Genomic DNA, 18,048 nt, shown 5'->3' with positions numbered 1-18,048 from the left:
ACTCTAAATGTTTTAAATGTATATTAGTTATAGTATTTTCAGCTGTGGTATTAAAATTGGAATAGAGAATTGTGCATTTTCACTGGGATCTACAATTTTGGTGCCATAACTGCCTGTTTTTGCAAAGAATTAAAATAAAATTGGTAGCAGTTTATTTTACAGTGTCTTATTACACGTCACATGTACTTATAGTTATAATAGTAAATTATGCGGAGAAATCTTTCTGCTCACATCGTGATTTTATTACGATTCTGATTAATCGCACAGCCCTATGAATTATAAAGGAAACAAAAAACAATTATACTTGTAAAATGGGATAAACTGTATTTGATTTTTATACAACTTATTAAACATCAAAACAAGACCATGCACACACACACACACAACGCTACATATGACCAACCCCTAAAAACATTAGAATTACATTAAAAGTGAACCACAAAACAAACCCTAAAAAAAAAAAGACAATATTTATTGCACAATATATTATAGTTCTCAGCATGATTGTTCGCTGTTTATTATTGCTTTCAAATGATTTTTTATGAATTGCTTGGAGCATCAAGTCTAAACTTGTAGGACAGTGGACAGGCCATGCAGAAACACACTGTAAAGACACATGGTGAAACACACACACACACACAGAGGCACACACTGAAAGACACACAAGCGGACACACACATATTTGGTCTTTAAAGTAAAACGTTACATTCATTAAAGCCGCTGCTGTCTGATCGTTCAGCCGTTTGATTGGCTGATCAAACGTAGACTGTATTTAACGAGGCAGACTATGAGGAACACGTATGATAGTGATGATGTCAGAACAGTGGCTTTGGCTGGAGATGTTCTGTGAAGCGCTTCTCTACATGTGGCTACAGCTGCTCGTGATGTGCTTGTCTCTTCATGTCACGCTGGTGCGGATCGTCCTTCATCACGGGGAGTTCGTGGGAGAACCCTTCAGACTGCTGAGAGCCGCGTGGATGCGGAAGTGAAGTCGCGACTCCATCGAATAATCTTTATAATTCAACCTACAAACACACACACAATCAACTCCGACCACATTCAGTATCAATGAAATCATTAAATCTTTACCATTATATGTCATTTTCAACCACAGTAAGGACAAATTATTTATTTAGCTTAAATGACTATTCATTCAATTTGATAAACTCAGACTCTTTGACAACCAGCTTTTTTTTTTACTTATAACAAACGATCATATTTTCATTGATGCTTCCTGAGATATGTTTACCTACTCTCATTTACAAAACCGACCGAAATTTAAATCTCGTAATAGAACAAAAGCGACCAAGATTTAAATCTCGTAATAGAACAAAAGCGACCGACATTTAAATCTCGTAATAGAACAAAACCGACCTACATTTAAATCTCGTAATAGAACAAAACCGACCGACATTTAAATCTCGTAATAGAACAAAACCGACCGATATTTAAATCTCGTAATAGAACAAAAGCGACCGACATTTAAATCTCGTAATAGAACAAAAGCGACCGACATTTAAATCTCGTAATAGAACAAAACCGACCGAGATTTAAATCTCGTAATAGAACAAAAGTGACCGATATTTAAAACTCGTAATAGAACAAAACCGACCGACATTTAATTCTCGTAATATAAGAAAACCGACCGATATTTAAATGTCGTAATATAACAAAACCGACCAACATTTAAATCTCGTAATAGAACAAAAGCGACCGACATTTAATTCTCGTACTATAAGAAAACCGACCAATATTTAAATCTCGTAATAGAACAAAACCGACCAACATTTAATTCTCGTAATAGAACAAAACCGACCGACATTTAATTCTCGTAATATAAGAAAACCGACCGACATTTAAATCTCGTAATAGAACAAAACCGACTGACATTTAAATCTCGTAATAGAACAAAACCGACCGATATTTAATTCTCGTAATAAACAAAACCGACCGACATTTAAATCTCGTAATATAAGAAAACCGACCGACATTTAATTCTCGTAATATAAGAAAACCGACCGATTTTTAATTCTCGTAATAGAACAAAAACGACCGACATTTAATTCTCGTAATAGAACAAAACCGACCGACATTTAAATCTCGTAATAGAACAAAAGCGACCAAGATTTAAATCTCGTAATAGAACAAAAGCGACCGACATTTAAATCTCGTAATAGAACAAAACCGACCTACATTTAAATCTCGTAATAGAACAAAACCGACCGACATTTAAATCTCGTAATAGAACAAAACCGACCGATATTTAAATCTCGTAATAGAACAAAAGCGACCGACATTTAAATCTCGTAATAGAACAAAAGCGACCGACATTTAAATCTCGTAATAGAACAAAACCGACCGAGATTTAAATCTCGTAATAGAACAAAAGTGACCGATATTTAAAACTCGTAATAGAACAAAACCGACCGACATTTAATTCTCGTAATATAAGAAAACCGACCAATATTTAAATGTCGTAATATAACAAAACCGACCAACATTTAAATCTCGTAATAGAACAAAAGCGACCGACATTTAATTCTCGTACTATAAGAAAACCGACCAATATTTAAATCTCGTAATAGAACAAAACCGACCAACATTTAATTCTCGTAATAGAACAAAACCGACCGACATTTAATTCTCGTAATATAAGAAAACCGACCGACATTTAAATCTCGTAATAGAACAAAACCGACTGACATTTAAATCTCGTAATAGAACAAAACCGACCGATATTTAATTCTCGTAATAAACAAAACCGACCGACATTTAAATCTCGTAATATAAGAAAACCGACCGACATTTAATTCTCGTAATATAAGAAAACAGACCGATTTTTAATTCTCGTAATAGAACAAAAACGACCGACATTTAATTCTCGTAATAGAACAAAACCGACCGACATTTAAATCTCGTAATAGAACAAAAGCGACCGACATTTAAATCTCGTAATATAGGAAAACCGACCGATATTTAAATCTCGTAATAGAACAAAACCGACCAACATTTAATTCTCGTAATGGAACAAAACCGACCAACAATTAAATCTCGTAATGGAACAAAAGCGACCGATATTTTATTACCGTAATAAACAAAACCGACCGACATTTAATTCTCGTAATATAAGAAAACCGACCGATATTTAATTCTCGTAATAAAACAAAACCGACCAACATTTAAATCTCGTAATAAAACAAAAGCGACCGATATTTAATTCTCGTAATAAAACAAAACCGACCGACATTTAATTCTCGTAATATAAGAAAACCGACCGACATTTAAATCTCGTAATAGAACAAAAGCGACCGATATTTTATTACCGTAATAAACAAAACCGACCGACATTTAATTCTCGTAATAGAACAAAACCGACCGATATTTAATTCTCGTAATAGAACAAAAACGACCGACATTTAATTCTCGTAATAGAACAAAACCGACCGATATTTAATTCTCGTAATAAAACAAAACCGACCAACATTTAATTCTCGTAATAGAACAAAACCGACCAACATTTAAATCTCGCAATAGAACAAAAGCGACCGACATTTAATTCTCGTAATAGAACAAAACCGACCGATATTTAAATCTCGAATATAACAAAACCGACCGATATTTAAATCTCGTAATAGAACAAAACCGACCAACATTTAATTCTCGTAATAGAACAAAACCGACCGATATTTAAATCTCAAATATAACAAAACCGACCGATATTTAAATATCGAATATAACAAAACCGACCGATATTTAAATCTCGAATATAACAAAACCGACCGATATTTAAATCTCGTAATAGAACAAAACCGACCGATATTTAAATCTCGTAATAGAACAAAACCGACCGATATTTAAATCTCGTAATATAAGAAAACCGACCGAGATTTAAATCTCGTAATAGAACAAAACCGACCGATATTTAAATCTCGTAATAGAACAAAACCGACCGATATTTAAATCTCGTAATAGAACAAAACCGACCGATATTTAAATGTGTTAACCGAACGATATTAAAATCTCTTAACGGAACAAAACCGACCGATATTTAAATCTCTTAATAGGACCAAACAAATATTTAAATCTTTAAGCTTGGAGTTGTAATCGACTTCAGAGGAGATGCACACATACAGTCCTGCAGAGCCCTGCTCAAACACACACACACACACACACCTGTGGTTTTAAAGTAAGCTTGAAGCACTTGATTGTCTCAGGGCGTTTTCACACCTGAAAGTCCGCACCAAGGTCCACACAAAGTTCACGTTTTGATACATTTTAAACTTTCAGAAAGTTTTGGTTTGGTTTCACACTGCAATTATGTGGGCGCACTAGAGAACTTTACGTGACACACGTGCGTCCTGTCGTCATCATCTATGTGGGCTGCATCTCGACATTGATTGGTTTGTAAATGGACGTGTGTGTGACGTCAGCGCGTTGTCAATTCGGCGGGTAACTTTGACAACATGAATGAACAGACGCATATCTTTGCAACTATATTGTTATTTGTATGGTATAATTACCTGCAGCACCAACTATACACAAGGCTAGATCAAATTCGCCAAATGAACGTCCTCGTCGTGCGAACATTTCATCGTCGCCGGCAGGAAAGGAGGAGAAGACTGCAAGTTGACTTCTTATTATGTCATCAGACCAAACTTCAATTAAAACCCTCGTCTGCTCCTCTCCCCATGTGCCACGGCTCATTTTTCCTGCCACCTTCTGTTTTTCGGCTATGCGGGAACCACCGGAACTTCCTGAAAGTCCGAACTGTACAGAAATGCTTTTACACTAGAAACGAACCAAACCTTTGTTCAGTCTGATCCGGACCGAGACTACCTCTTTTCGTCGGACCAAATTTCATCTGTTTGGTGCGGACCGTGGTCCGGGGGAGGTTTCACACCTGTCATTTTGATTCGGACCAAACTGAAAAGTCCGAAAGTCCGGACCAAACAAGCTAGGTGTGAAAGGGCCCTTAATCAGGTGTGTTTGATTAGCGCTGAAGTGAACTCTGCAGTGTGTCATGTGAAACCGACTCACTTGGCTTCCTCGATGAAGCGCGTGGCCTTGATGTAATCGCCCTGTTGCTTGTAGAGTAAACCCAGCTCAAACAGGCTGAAGGGGATCAGATAGTGATCGTAACGGATGCGTTTCTCACTGCGAACACACACACACACACACACACACGTCCAGTCATCATCAAAACACTGCAAACGCTCTTCCTCATTCTAAACAGCCTAGATCTTATCTTATAACAGGTCATCTGTTATAAGAAAGTAACATAAATATAAAGAAAATAAAACCAGACGAAATAAGTTTCATGTTGTGAAGTTTCAATTTAAATAAAATTATAGTTTCATGTTATTATACAGTTAAATATAAGTGGCAAAATACTGTGGTCATTAAGCTGACGCAGACCCAGGCTGTGTGTGGATACAACATCACAACTCAAACTAATGTACTATAATAAAACATTTTCACAACCGTTTCACAATGCTTTTACAGTGAGTAAGTGTGTGAGTGTGTGTTAGAGTGTGTATCTGATTGTGTGTGTGAGTGAGAGTGTGTGTGTTTGTGTGAGTGTGTGCGTGCGTGAGTGAGAGTGTGATTGTGTGAGAGTGTGTGTGTGTGTGTAAGAGAGAGAGAGAGAGAGAGAGAGAGAGAGAGTCTGAGTGAGCGTGTGTAAGTGTGATTGTGTGAGTGTGTGAGTGTGAGTGAGTGTGTGAGTGAGTGTGCGAGAGTGTGTGTTTACCTGCTGATCACCTGTGTGAAGCACAGTTCGGCCTGCAGTAATCTGCCCAAATGTTTCAAACACAAACCCTTTAACATCTGCACCAGACACTGGTCATCAGGGTGAAACTCAGACGGGTCTGAAACACACACACACACGTTTGTTTCTCGTGGGCACTGCATCAAGAGTGTAGGTTTGATGTTGACAAACCACTTTTGACTGCAATTTCATCTTTTTTTCCCAGGAGCCAACTCACTCATAACTCATAACATAGGATCATTTTGAGCATGTAAACGGACAACATTACATAAAAACCTAATTCAGGGATAGCTGGGTTTCAGTCACGTGATTATGATGACGCGCCAAATTTAGATGGAGGGCAGGGAGTGAAGAGCGCAATGGACGAGATGGAGGAAAGTCCGTACTGTACTACTTTACAGCTATTACAAGAGAAAGATATAAACAAAAAATCAAACATATGTTGGACGTGATCCTTACGTTATGAAGAGGAGCGATTTTCAACTGAATTGAAAGATTTTCCTGCCATCGAGGCGGTAGATATCAGCAACTACCTCGTCTTACAGACATACTTTGACTTTACAAAGTTCGGAAACGTTACACATTACACAAACATAGCCAAACTCACATTTGATGAAGTGATCACTGCACACACGGGTAGGTGAATGCTCTATCTATGCCCACGTAAGGTCTCTCGCTCGCTCTACGCGGTTTGGAGCACAATCTCTGTCTCCCATGCACGCTCGCTCTAGATTGCGGGAGATTTTTAACGAATTTGCGGTATAACTAGTCGATCACGAGTGGCTCAACAGGTACATCTGTAGATAAACTCATCTTTCAGGCATTTGACCGGCCGGGTTGACACTTCAGCGTGAGAAATCGGGAGTGTGGCGTGTGAGCGTGTGAAACCAATCAAATGCGGGTGTCTCACGGCCAATGCGTGAGAGTTGGCAGCTCTGGCCGTAGGTTTGCAAGCCGTTTTTACGGAGTTTTTCGGTCAATTTCTTGCATTTTTCCCCCTTATGAACAACAACTTTTGGTACACGATAAAAACTCCTCGTGGTTTGATCGATTTAAGTAACCATAAACGACGCAAAACATAGGCATTTTGAGTTTGTTATAGTGCTTTCTAAATACAGCAAATCACTTCCTGCCCTCCATTTGCATTTCGCGCCATGGCAACGCAGTGGCGTGACGTCATATGAAAACAAGCTATTGACAAATAAGGTTTTAAATTTATCCAGACCTCAATTAATCAATTCTGTAATATTATAAGGACTTCAATGGGGTCCAACGGGTTGAAAGTCCAGATGTGAGTTTCAGTGCAGCTTCAAAGTCTCGACACGATCCAGCCGAGGAATAAGAGTCTGATCTAGACAAACCAGCGGAGAATAAACATTTATATACTTTTAACCACAAATGCTCGTCTTGCACTAGCTGTGATGCGAGACACATTACGTAATCAGGTTGAAAGGTCACGAGTGACGTAACTGGAAGTACAGACCTAGTGTTTACAAAATGAACGTCAAATGCAATTTACAAAAAAAAAAAAAAAAAAAAAAAAAAAAAAAAAAAAAAAAGGTAAAACAACAATGTCGGACGATCGATGGTGATTTTGAAGTTGGAGGAGAAACAGAGTTTTTCGCCCTATGCTACATTTATAAACAGGAACACGCCATCCATCCATCTTCTTCCGCTTATCCGGGGCCGGGTCACGGGGCAGCAGTCTAAGCAGAGACGCCCAGACTTCCCTCTCTCTAGACACTTCCTCCAGCTCTTCCGGGGGGACACCGAGGCGTTCCCATGCCAGCCAGGAGACATAATCCCTCCAGCGTGTCCTAGGTCTTCCCCGGGACCTCCTCCCGTTGGGACGTGCCCGGAACACCTTCCCGGGAAGGCATCCAGGAGGCGTCCAGAACAGATGCCCGAGCCACCTCAGCTGGCCCTCTCGATGTGGAGGAGCAGCGGATCTACTCTGAGCTCCTCCCGAGTGACCGAGCTCCACACCCTATCTCTAAGGGATCGCCCAGCCACCCTGCGGAGAAAGCTCATTTCGGCCGCCTGTATCTGGGATCTTGTCCTTTCAGTCATGACCCACAGCTCATGACCATAGGTGAGAGTAGGAATGTAGATTGACCGGTAAATCCAGAGCTTCGCCTTGCAGCTCAGCTCCTTCTTCACCACAGACCGGTACATCGACCGCATTACTGCAGAAGCTGCACCGATCCGTCTGTCAATCTCCCGTTCCATCCTTCCCTCACTTGTGAACAAAACCCCAAGATACTTAAACTCCTCCACTTGAGGCAGGAACTCTCCACCAACCTGAAGTGGGTAAGCCACCCTTTTCCAACTGAGGACCATGGCCGCACTGTTCCTCCTGAATCCGAGGTTCCACTATCGGCCGTATTCTCCTCTCCAGTACCCTTGCATAGACTTTCCCGGGGAGGCTGAGGAGTGTGATCCCCCTGTAGTTGGAACACACCCTCCGGTCCCCCTTCTTGAAAAGAGGCACCACCACCCCGGTCAGAGGCACTGTCCCCGACCGCCACGCAATGCTGCAGAGGCGTGTTAACCAAGACAGCCCCACAACATCCAGAGACTTGAGGTACTCAGGGCGGATCTCATCCACCCCTGGTGCCTACCACCGAGGAGCTTCTTGACTACCTCGGTGACTTCAGCTAGGGTGATGGACGAGTCCCTCTCCGAGCCCTCGGCCTGTGCTTCCTCAATGGAAGACATGTCGGTGTAGTATTCCTTCCACCGTCCGACGACATCCCCAGTTGAGGTCAACAGCTGCCCTCCTCCACTGTAAACAGCGTTGGTGGGGCACTGCTTCCCTCTCCTGAGGCGCCGGACGGTTTGCCAGAATCTCTTCGAGGCCAGCCGGTAGTCCTTCTCCATGGCCTCACCGAACTCCTCCCAGGCCAGGCTGACCCATGTCCGCTTGGCCTGCCGATACCCGTCAGCTGCCTCAGGAGTCCCACAAGCCAGCCAGGCCTGATAGGACTCCTTCTTCAGCTCTGGATGGCATCTCTTACTTGCGGTGTCCGGGTTCGGGGATTGCCACATTGACAGGGACTGGAGACCTTACGGCCACAGCTCCGAGCAGCCGCGTCGACAATGGAGGTGGAGAACATGGTCCACTCGGACTCAATATCTCCAGCCTCCCTCGGGATCCGGTCAAAGCTCAGCCGGAGGTGGGAGTTGAAGATCTCTCTGACAGGAGACTCGGCCAAACGTACCCAGCAGACCCTTACAGTACGCTTGGTCTGCCGAGTCTGTCCAGCTTCCTCCCCCACCATCGGATCCAACTCACCACCAGGTGGTGATCAGTGGACAGCACCGCCCCTCTCTTCACCCGAGTGTCCAAGACATACAGTCGGATTAAACGACTACAAAGTCGATCATCGACCTCCGGCCTAGGGCGTCCTGGTGCCACGTGCACTGATGGACCGGAACACGCGTATTCCTCGGCTGGATCGTGTCGAGACTTTGAAGCTGCAGTGAAACTCACATTTGGACCTTCGACCTGTTGGACCCCATTGCAGTCACTATAAGGAGAAAAATCCTGGAATGTTTTCCTCAAAAACCTTAATTTCTTTTCAACTGACTGAAGAAAGAAAGACATGAACATCTTGGATTACGTAAATTATCAGGATATTTTGATTCTGAAGTGAACTCCTCCTTTAATCTGATCTGGACTCACTGGGATCGTTGCGCAGCTGCTCCTCCGCTCGCTCGATGGTCACCAGTAAACTCTCTGTATAATCCGCTCGTTTCCCAACGATGGTGAAGCCGTTCCACACGTACATCATTTCCTGTGTGAGGAACCATAGATGCATGACTTCCTGCTCTCTTGATTTACTTGTGTTTATTCGTTGTGTGTGTGTCTGTGTGTGAGTGAGTGAGTGTGTGAGTGAGTGAGAGAGAGTGTGCGTGTGTGTGTGTGTGAGTAAGTGAGTGTGTGTGAGTGAGTGAGTGTGTATGTGTGTGTGTGACGCACCAGCGCAGGAATCACCAGCTTGACAGGCACGGCCGCCGAGTATCTCCGGGATTTCCTCACGGCAAACTTTTCCGTAGGGATGGACTTCCCGGCCAAACGCTGCTTCAGTCCCTCCACCTGCCTGAGGAACACCATAGCATCAGCCACACACACACACACACACACACACACTGCCCCTATCCCTAAACCTGCCCATCACACACAACTTTCTGCATTTTTACATTTTCAAAAAACATTACTTAGTGTGATTTATACGCCGTTTTCCTCATGGGGACCGCTGGCTGGTCCCCACAATGTAGGTGATTTCAGGTTTTACTATACTTGTGGGGACATTTGGTCCCCACAATGTAATATAAACACACACACACACACACACACACACAGCTTCAGTCCCTCCACCTGCCTGAGGAACACCATAGCATCAGCCACACACACACACACACACAGCTTCAGTCCCTCCACCTGCCTGAGGAACACCAGAGACACGAGAGACACACCTGAACAGATCCACGATGCTCTCTCCGGTCACCTTCACCTCCTCCTCCGACATCATGCTCAGAATAGCAGCTTTCTGATACACGTAGATGGCCTGAAACCAACCAACACACGCTCACTCATCATGTTTCGGGAAAGTGTCGTCTGTGTGTGAGTGTGTGAGTGAGTGTGTGTAACCGAGCGTGTGTGTGTTACCTTAGACCAGCGGCTCTCTCTGCACAGTAGATCAGCGTATCGGTACGCATCGGTCCACTGTTGCTGGAAGGAGTGGCACCACATCAGCTCCCAGTAACACAGATGATGCACCTGACGCCACTGCTGCTGCGTCGCGATACACTCCTGGAACTTCACCACCGCCTGAGGGATTCACACACACACTCACACATTACCACACGAGCCACGGCTGCACACATGAGCACACGCGTCACACACCCTCACCTTCTCGAAGTTTCCCCTCAGTAGGGCGATCCGAGCGGAGTAAAACAGGATGATGGAGCCCTGGAACACAAACACAGAGTTGAGCTGCTCGTGATCAGCAGGAAACAGAGTAACGCATTACTGAACAGAGTAACGGATTATTGAAACAGTAACGCATTACTGAACAGAGTAACGGATTATTGTAACAGTAACGGATTATTGTAACACAGTAACGGATTATTGTAACACAGTAACGGATTATTGTAACACAGTAACGGATTATTGTAACAGTAACGGGTTATTGAAACAGTAACGGGTTATTGAAACAGTAACGGGTTATTGAAACAGTAACGGATTATTGAAACAGTAACGGGTTATTGTAACAGTAACGCATTACTGAACAGAGTAACGGATTATTGTAACAGTAACGCATTACTGAACAGAGTAACGGATTATTCTAACAGTAACGGGTTATTGAAACAGTAACGGATTATTGTAACAGTAACGGGTTATTAAAACAGTAACGGATTATTGAAACAGTAACGGGTTATTGTAACAGTAACGCATTACTGAACAGAGTAACGGATTATTGTAACAGTAACGGATTATTGTAACACAGTAACGGATTATTGTAACAGAGTAACGGATTATTGTAACAGTAACGGATTATTGTAACACAGTAACGGATTATTGTAACACAGTAACGGATTATTGTAACAGTAACGGGTTATTGAAACAGTAACGGATTATTGTAACAGTAACGGTTATTGAAACAGTAACGGATTATTGAAACAGAGTAACGGATTACTGTAACAGTAACGGATTACTGAAACAGAGCAACGGATTATTGTAACACAGTAACGGATTACTGTAACAGTAACGGATTATTGTAACAGTAACGGATTACTGAAACAGAGTAACGGATTATTGTAACACAGTAACGGATTATTGTAACAGTAACGGATTATTGTAACAGTAACGGATTATTGAAACAGAGTAACAGATTATTGTAACACAGTAACAGATTATTGTAACAGTAACGGATTATTGTAACAGAGTAACAGATTATTGTAACACAGTAACAGATTATTGTAACAGTAACGGATTACTGAAACAGAGTAACGGATTATTGAAACAGTAACGGATTACTGAAACAGAGTAACAGATTATTGTAACACAGTAATGGATTATTGTAACAGTAACGGATTATTGTAACACAGTAAGGGATTATTGAAACAGTAACGGATTATTGTAACACAGTAACGGATTATTGTAACAGTAACGGATTATTGTAACACAGTAACGGATTATTGTAACAGTAACGGATTATTGTAACAGTAACGGATTATTGTAACAGTAACGGATTACTGAAACACAGTAACGGATTATTGTAACACAGTAACAGATTATTGTAACAGTAACGGATTACTGAAACAGAGTAACAGATTATTGTAACACAGTAACAGATTATTGTAACAGTAACGGATTACTGAAACAGAGTAACGGATTATTGAAACAGTAACGGATTACTGAAACAGAGTAACAGATTATTGTAACACAGTAACGGATTATTGTAACAGTAACGGATTATTGTAACAGTAACGGATTATTGTAACAGTAACGGATTATTGAAACAGAGTAACAGATTATTGTAACAGTAACGGATTATTGTAACACAGTAACAGATTATTGTAACAGTAACGGATTATTGTAACAGTAACGGATTATTGTAACACAGTAACGGATTATTGAAACAGTAACGGATTATTGAAACACAGTAACGGATTATTGTAACAGTAACGGATTATTGTAACACAGTAACGGATTATTGAAACAGTAACGGATTATTGTAACACAGTAACGGATTATTGTAACAGTAACGGATTATTGTAACAGTAACGGATTATTGTAACAGTAACGATTATTGTAACAGTAACGGATTACTGAAACACAGTAACGGATTATTGTAACACAGTAACAGATTATTGTAACAGTAACGGATTACTGAAACAGAGTAACGGATTATTGTAACACAGTAACGGATTATTGTAACAGAGTAACGGATTATTGTAACAGTAACGGATTATTGTAACACAGTAACGGATTATTGTAACACAGTAACGGATTATTGTAACAGTAACGGGTTATTGAAACAGTAACGGATTATTGTAACAGTAACGGTTATTGAAACAGTAACGGATTATTGAAACAGAGTAACGGATTACTGTAACAGTAACGGATTACTGAAACAGAGCAACGGATTATTGTAACACAGTAACGGATTACTGTAACAGTAACGGATTATTGTAACAGTAACGGATTACTGAAACAGAGTAACGGATTATTGTAACACAGTAACGGATTATTGTAACAGTAACGGATTATTGTAACAGTAACGGATTACTGAAACACAGTAACGGATTATTGTCACACAGTAACAGATTATTGTAACAGTAACGGATTACTGAAACAGAGTAACGGATTATTGTAACAGTAACGGATTATTGTAACAGTAACGGATTATTGTAACAGAGTAACAGATTATTGTAACACAGTAACGGATTATTGTAACACAGTAACGGATTATTGAAACAGTAACGGATTACTGAAACAGAGTAACAGATTATTGTAACACAGTAATGGATTATTGTAACAGTAACGGATTATTGTAACACAGTAAGGGATTATTGAAACAGTAACGGATTATTGTAACAGTAACGGATTATTGTAACAGAGTAACAGATTATTGTAACACAGTAACGGATTATTGTAACACAGTAACGGATTATTGAAACAGTAACGGATTACTGAAACAGAGTAACAGATTATTGTAACACAGTAATGGATTATTGTAACAGTAACGGATTATTGTAACACAGTAACGGATTATTGTAACAGTAACGGATTATTGTAACACAGTAACGGATTATTGTAACAGTAACGGATTATTGTAACAGTAACGGATTATTGTAACAGTAACGGATTACTGAAACACAGTAACGGATTATTGAAACACAGTAACAGATTATTGTAACAGTAACGGATTACTGAAACAGAGTAACAGATTATTGTAACACAGTAACAGATTATTGTAACAGTAACGGATTACTGAAACAGAGTAACGGATTATTGAAACAGTAACGGATTACTGAAACAGAGTAACAGATTATTGTAACACAGTAACGGATTATTGTAACAGTAACGGATTATTGTAACAGTAACGGATTATTGAAACAAAGTAACAGATTATTGTAACAGTAACGGATTATTGTAACACAGTAACAGATTATTGTAACAGTAACGGATTATTGTAACAGTAACGGATTATTGTAACACAGTAACGGATTATTGAAACAGTAACGGATTATTGAAACACAGTAACGGATTATTGTAACAGTAACGGATTATTGTAACACAGTAACGGATTATTGAAACAGTAACGGATTATTGTAACACAGTAACGGATTATTGTAACAGTAACGGATTATTGTAACAGTAACGATTATTGTAACAGTAACGGATTATTGTAACAGTAACGGATTACTGAAACACAGTAAGGGAACCCAGGCTGTCTGTGGGAATTTTCCCATTCATTTAAGTTGCCATCGTCATCATATGCACTCCGAAGTCCGCGTGCTCGAAAAGGACGCCAGATCCTGCTTATTCGGATGGTGAGTGGTACTCTTTCCGAAATCGCATATAAAGTAGCCAAAATCAGCATAAATTAACATAGGCTCTGTGTGGTAGCCTATAGGGGTGCCAGTGCACTACTGGGTGGTCCACCAAGTGCTTTTGGGGTCCGCCAACTACCTGCTCTTCACCATAGTCCTCCTCAGTGCCACGGAGGGCCTATTTCGACCCCTAACTACCTTTTCTCTCCTTCATCGCCACGAAGTGCCTGTGGGGTCCCCTAACCACCCAAACTTCACCATAGTCTTCCTCGTGGTCCACGAAGTGCCTGTTTCGACCCCTAAACGCCTGTCCTCTTCTTCATTGCTACGGAGTGCCTATGGGGTCCCCTAACCACCTGAACTTCACCACAGTCTTCCTCAGTGCCACGGGGAGCCTTTTTCGACCCCTAACCACCTGTCCTCTTCTTCATTGCCACGGAGTGCCTGGGGGGTCCCCTAACCACCTGAACTTCACCACAGTCTTCCTCAGTACCACGAGGAGCCTTTTTTGACCCCTAACAACCTATCCTCTTCTTCATTGCCACGGAGTGCCTGGGGGGTCCCCTGACCACCCGAACTTCACCATGGTCTTAGTCTCAGGCCACGTGCTCCTCGAAGGGTGGACAGAGAGGTCCGATCGGCCTGAAACTGACGTATGCGTCCCGTCACGGGCCCCTGGGACGGGTTCTAGAGTTCCGCGTCCCTCTGACCTTTTTTCGCGCTAATTGGCCACCAACAGCCCCATGGAACAAGTTGCACGTGGGCCGTCAAACAAACGGGGGCCAAAAGGGGTCGAAAGGTCGCAGCGGCCCCAAACTCGGCACGGCGGTAGTCCGGGGGCCCCCGGTTCTAGATCCTGGATTTGGTGGTTCTAGATCGGTTCTAAGTGTGGGTTCCAGCAAAGCGGCTTGTTGGAAAGGCCCGATCGGCCCGAAACTGACACACGCGTCTCGTCACGGGCCCCGGGGACGGGTTCTAAAGTTCCGCGTCCCTCGGACCTTTTTTCACGCTAATTGGCCACCAACAGCCCCATGGAACAAGTTGCACGTGGGAAGTCACATAAACAGGGGCCAAAAGGGGTCGAAAGGTCGCAGCGGCCCCAAACTCGACACGGTGGTAGTCCGGGGGCCCCCGGTTCTAGATCCCGGGTCGCAGGGTTCTAGATCGGTTCCGAGTGTGTTTTCAGTTTGACCCTTCGAGAGGGAATGTCAGTCTATGAGCTCACTATGAGTGCAAGATGCTTTTGAGAGAAACTTGAACAAGGGAGGCAAAAAAATGAGCCCTGAGTTCTAGAGACTCGTCCCCCTGATATGTCGTTCGGGGGCCCGAGGGGGCCCGGCACGCAGCGTTTGGGGCCCGTGGGACCTCGGGGGGCCGAACAGGGGCCACTGACACGTGCGACTTATCCCATTCATTTTCACAGGTGTTTCGTGGAACGTGTGACAGAAAGGTCCGATCGGCCCGAAACTGACTTATGTGTCCCCTCACGGGCCCCTGGGACGGGTTCTAGAGTTCCGTGTCCCTCTGACCTTTTTTCGCGCTAATTGGCCACCAACAGCCCCATGGAACAAGTTGCACGTGGGCCGTCAAACAAAGGGGGGCCAAAAGGGGTCGAAAGGTCGCAGGGGCCCCAAACTCGGCACGGCGGTAGTCCGGGGGCCCCCGGTTCTAGATCACGGGTCGCGCGGTTCTAGATCGGTTCTAGGTATGTGTTTCGGCCAAACAGTTTGAAGGAAACGCCCGATTGTCCCGAAACTGACGTATGCGTCCCGCCACGGGCCCCGGGGACGGGTTCTAGAGTTCCGCGTCCGAAACAGCTCGTTTGCCCGAAAAAAGACCCCCTTGACCGGGAAGCGCCTGTGAAGTTTGCATTGAACAAGTTGCACGTGGGCGGGCGGAAATGCAGGGGTCGAAAGGTCGCACCGCCTCCAAATTCCCCGCCCTGGTAGTCGAGGGGCCCCCGGTTCTAGATCCCGGGTCGCAGGGTTCTAGATCGGTTCCAAGTGTGTGTTTTTGCAGTGCAAAAATCTCCTCACTTTGGTTCACTCTGACTGCATGTATGTCTATGTGTGAGAGAGGGCGGCCATTAATCGGACCATGTGCTCGCCGAAGGGTGGACAGAAAGGTCCGATCGGCCCGAAACTGACGTATGCGTCCCGTCACGGGCCCCTGGGACGGGCCCTAGAGTTCCGCGTCCCTCTGACCTTTTTTGGCGCTAATTGGCCACCAACAGCCCCATGGAACAAGTTGCACGTGGGCCGTCAAACAAACGGGGGCCAAAAGGGGTCGAAAGGTCGCAGCGGCCCCAAACTCGGCACGGCGGTAGTCCGGGGGCCCCCGGTTCTAGATAATGGATTTGGTGGTTCTAGATCGGTTCTAAGTATGGGTTTCAGCAAAACGGCTTGTTGGAAAGGCCCGATCGGCCCGAAACTGATACACGCGTCTCGTCACGGGCCCCGGGGACGGGTTCTAGAGTTCCGCGTCCCTCTGACTTTTTTTCGCGCTAATTGGCCACCAACAGCCCCATGGAACAAGTTGCACGTGGGCCGTCAAACAAACGGGGGCCAAAAGGGGTCGAAAGGTCGCAGCGGCCCCAAACTCGACACGGTGGTAGTCCGGGGGCCCCCGGTTCTAGATCCCGGGTCGCCGGGTTCTAGATCGGTTCCGAGTGTGTTTTCAGTTTGACCCTTCGAGAGGGAATGTCAGTCTATGAGCTCACTATGAGTGCAAGATGCTTTTGAGAGAAACTTGAACAAGGGAGGGAAAAAAATGAGCCCTGAGTTCTGGAGACCCGTCCCCCTGATATGTCGTTCGGGGGCCCGAGGGGGCCCGGCACGCAGCGTTTGGGGCCCGTGGGACCTCGGGGGGCCGAACAGGGGCCACTGACACTTGCAACTTATCCCATTCATTTTCACAGGTGTTTCGTGGAACGTGTGACAGAAAGGTCCGATCGACCCGAAACTGACTTATGTGTCCCCTCACGGGCCCCTGGGACGGGTTCTAGAGTTCCGTGTCCCTCTGACCTTTTTTCGCGCTAATTGGCCACCAACAGCCCCATGGAACAAGTTGCACGTGGGCCGTCAAACAAAGGGGGGCCAAAAGGGGTCGAAAGGTCGCAGGGGCCCCAAATTCGGCACGGCGCTAGTCCGGGGGCCCCCGGTTCTAGATCACGGGTCGCGCGGTTCTAGATCGGTTCTAGGTATGTGTTTCGGCCAAACGGTTTGAAGGAAACGCCCGATTGTCCCGAAACTGACGTATGCGTCCCGCCACGGGCCCCGGGGACGGGTTCTAGAGTTCCGCGTCCCTCGGACTTTTTTTCGCGCTAATTGGCCACGAACAGCCCCATGGAACAAGTTGCACGTGGGCCGTCAAACAAACGGGGGCCAAAAGGGGTCGAAAGGTCGCAGCGGCCCCAAACTCGACACGGTGGTAGTCCGGGGGCCCCCGGTTCTAGATCCCGGGTCGCCGGGTTCTAGATCGGTTCCGAGTGTGTTTTCAGTTTGACCCTTCGAGAGGGAATGTCAGTCTATGAGCTCACTATGAGTGCAAGATGCTTTTGAGAGAAACTTGAACAAGTGTGGAAAAAAAATGAGCCCTGAGTTCTAGAGACCCGTCCTCCTGATATGTCGTTCGGGGGCCCGAGGGGGCCCGGCACGCAGTGTTTGGGGCCCGTTGGACCCCCGGGGGCCGAACAGGGGCCACTGACACTTGCAACT

The 18,048-nt window shown here is 44.2% G+C and overlaps 1 protein-coding gene across 1 annotated transcript in view; it reads right to left on the bottom strand.

Moving 5' to 3' along the window:
• Positions 1–605: 605 nt before the first annotated feature.
• LOC130105728 (tetratricopeptide repeat protein 39B) overlaps positions 606–18,048 on the bottom strand; it is a 35,362-nt gene continuing 17,919 nt past the window's right edge. Inside the window, exons 11-18 of the mRNA XM_056271862.1 lie at positions 10,683–10,742; positions 10,440–10,601; positions 10,247–10,338; positions 9,750–9,870; positions 9,453–9,564; positions 5,750–5,867; positions 5,038–5,154; positions 606–1,025 (exon numbers count right to left, since the gene is read on the bottom strand). Coding sequence (XP_056127837.1) covers positions 929–1,025; positions 5,038–5,154; positions 5,750–5,867; positions 9,453–9,564; positions 9,750–9,870; positions 10,247–10,338; positions 10,440–10,601; positions 10,683–10,742 — 879 coding nt within the window. The 3' untranslated portion in view covers positions 606–928. The remainder of the gene's footprint in view (positions 1,026–5,037; positions 5,155–5,749; positions 5,868–9,452; positions 9,565–9,749; positions 9,871–10,246; positions 10,339–10,439; positions 10,602–10,682; positions 10,743–18,048) is intronic.

The sequence above is a fragment of the Rhinichthys klamathensis genome, unplaced genomic scaffold, assembly GCF_029890125.1.
Source record: "Rhinichthys klamathensis goyatoka isolate OS25496 unplaced genomic scaffold, OSU_Roscu_1.1 h1tg000326l_1, whole genome shotgun sequence".
NCBI classification, from domain to species: Eukaryota; Metazoa; Chordata; class Actinopteri; order Cypriniformes; family Leuciscidae; genus Rhinichthys; species Rhinichthys klamathensis.
This window is presented reverse-complemented; position numbering and strand designations above follow the sequence as displayed.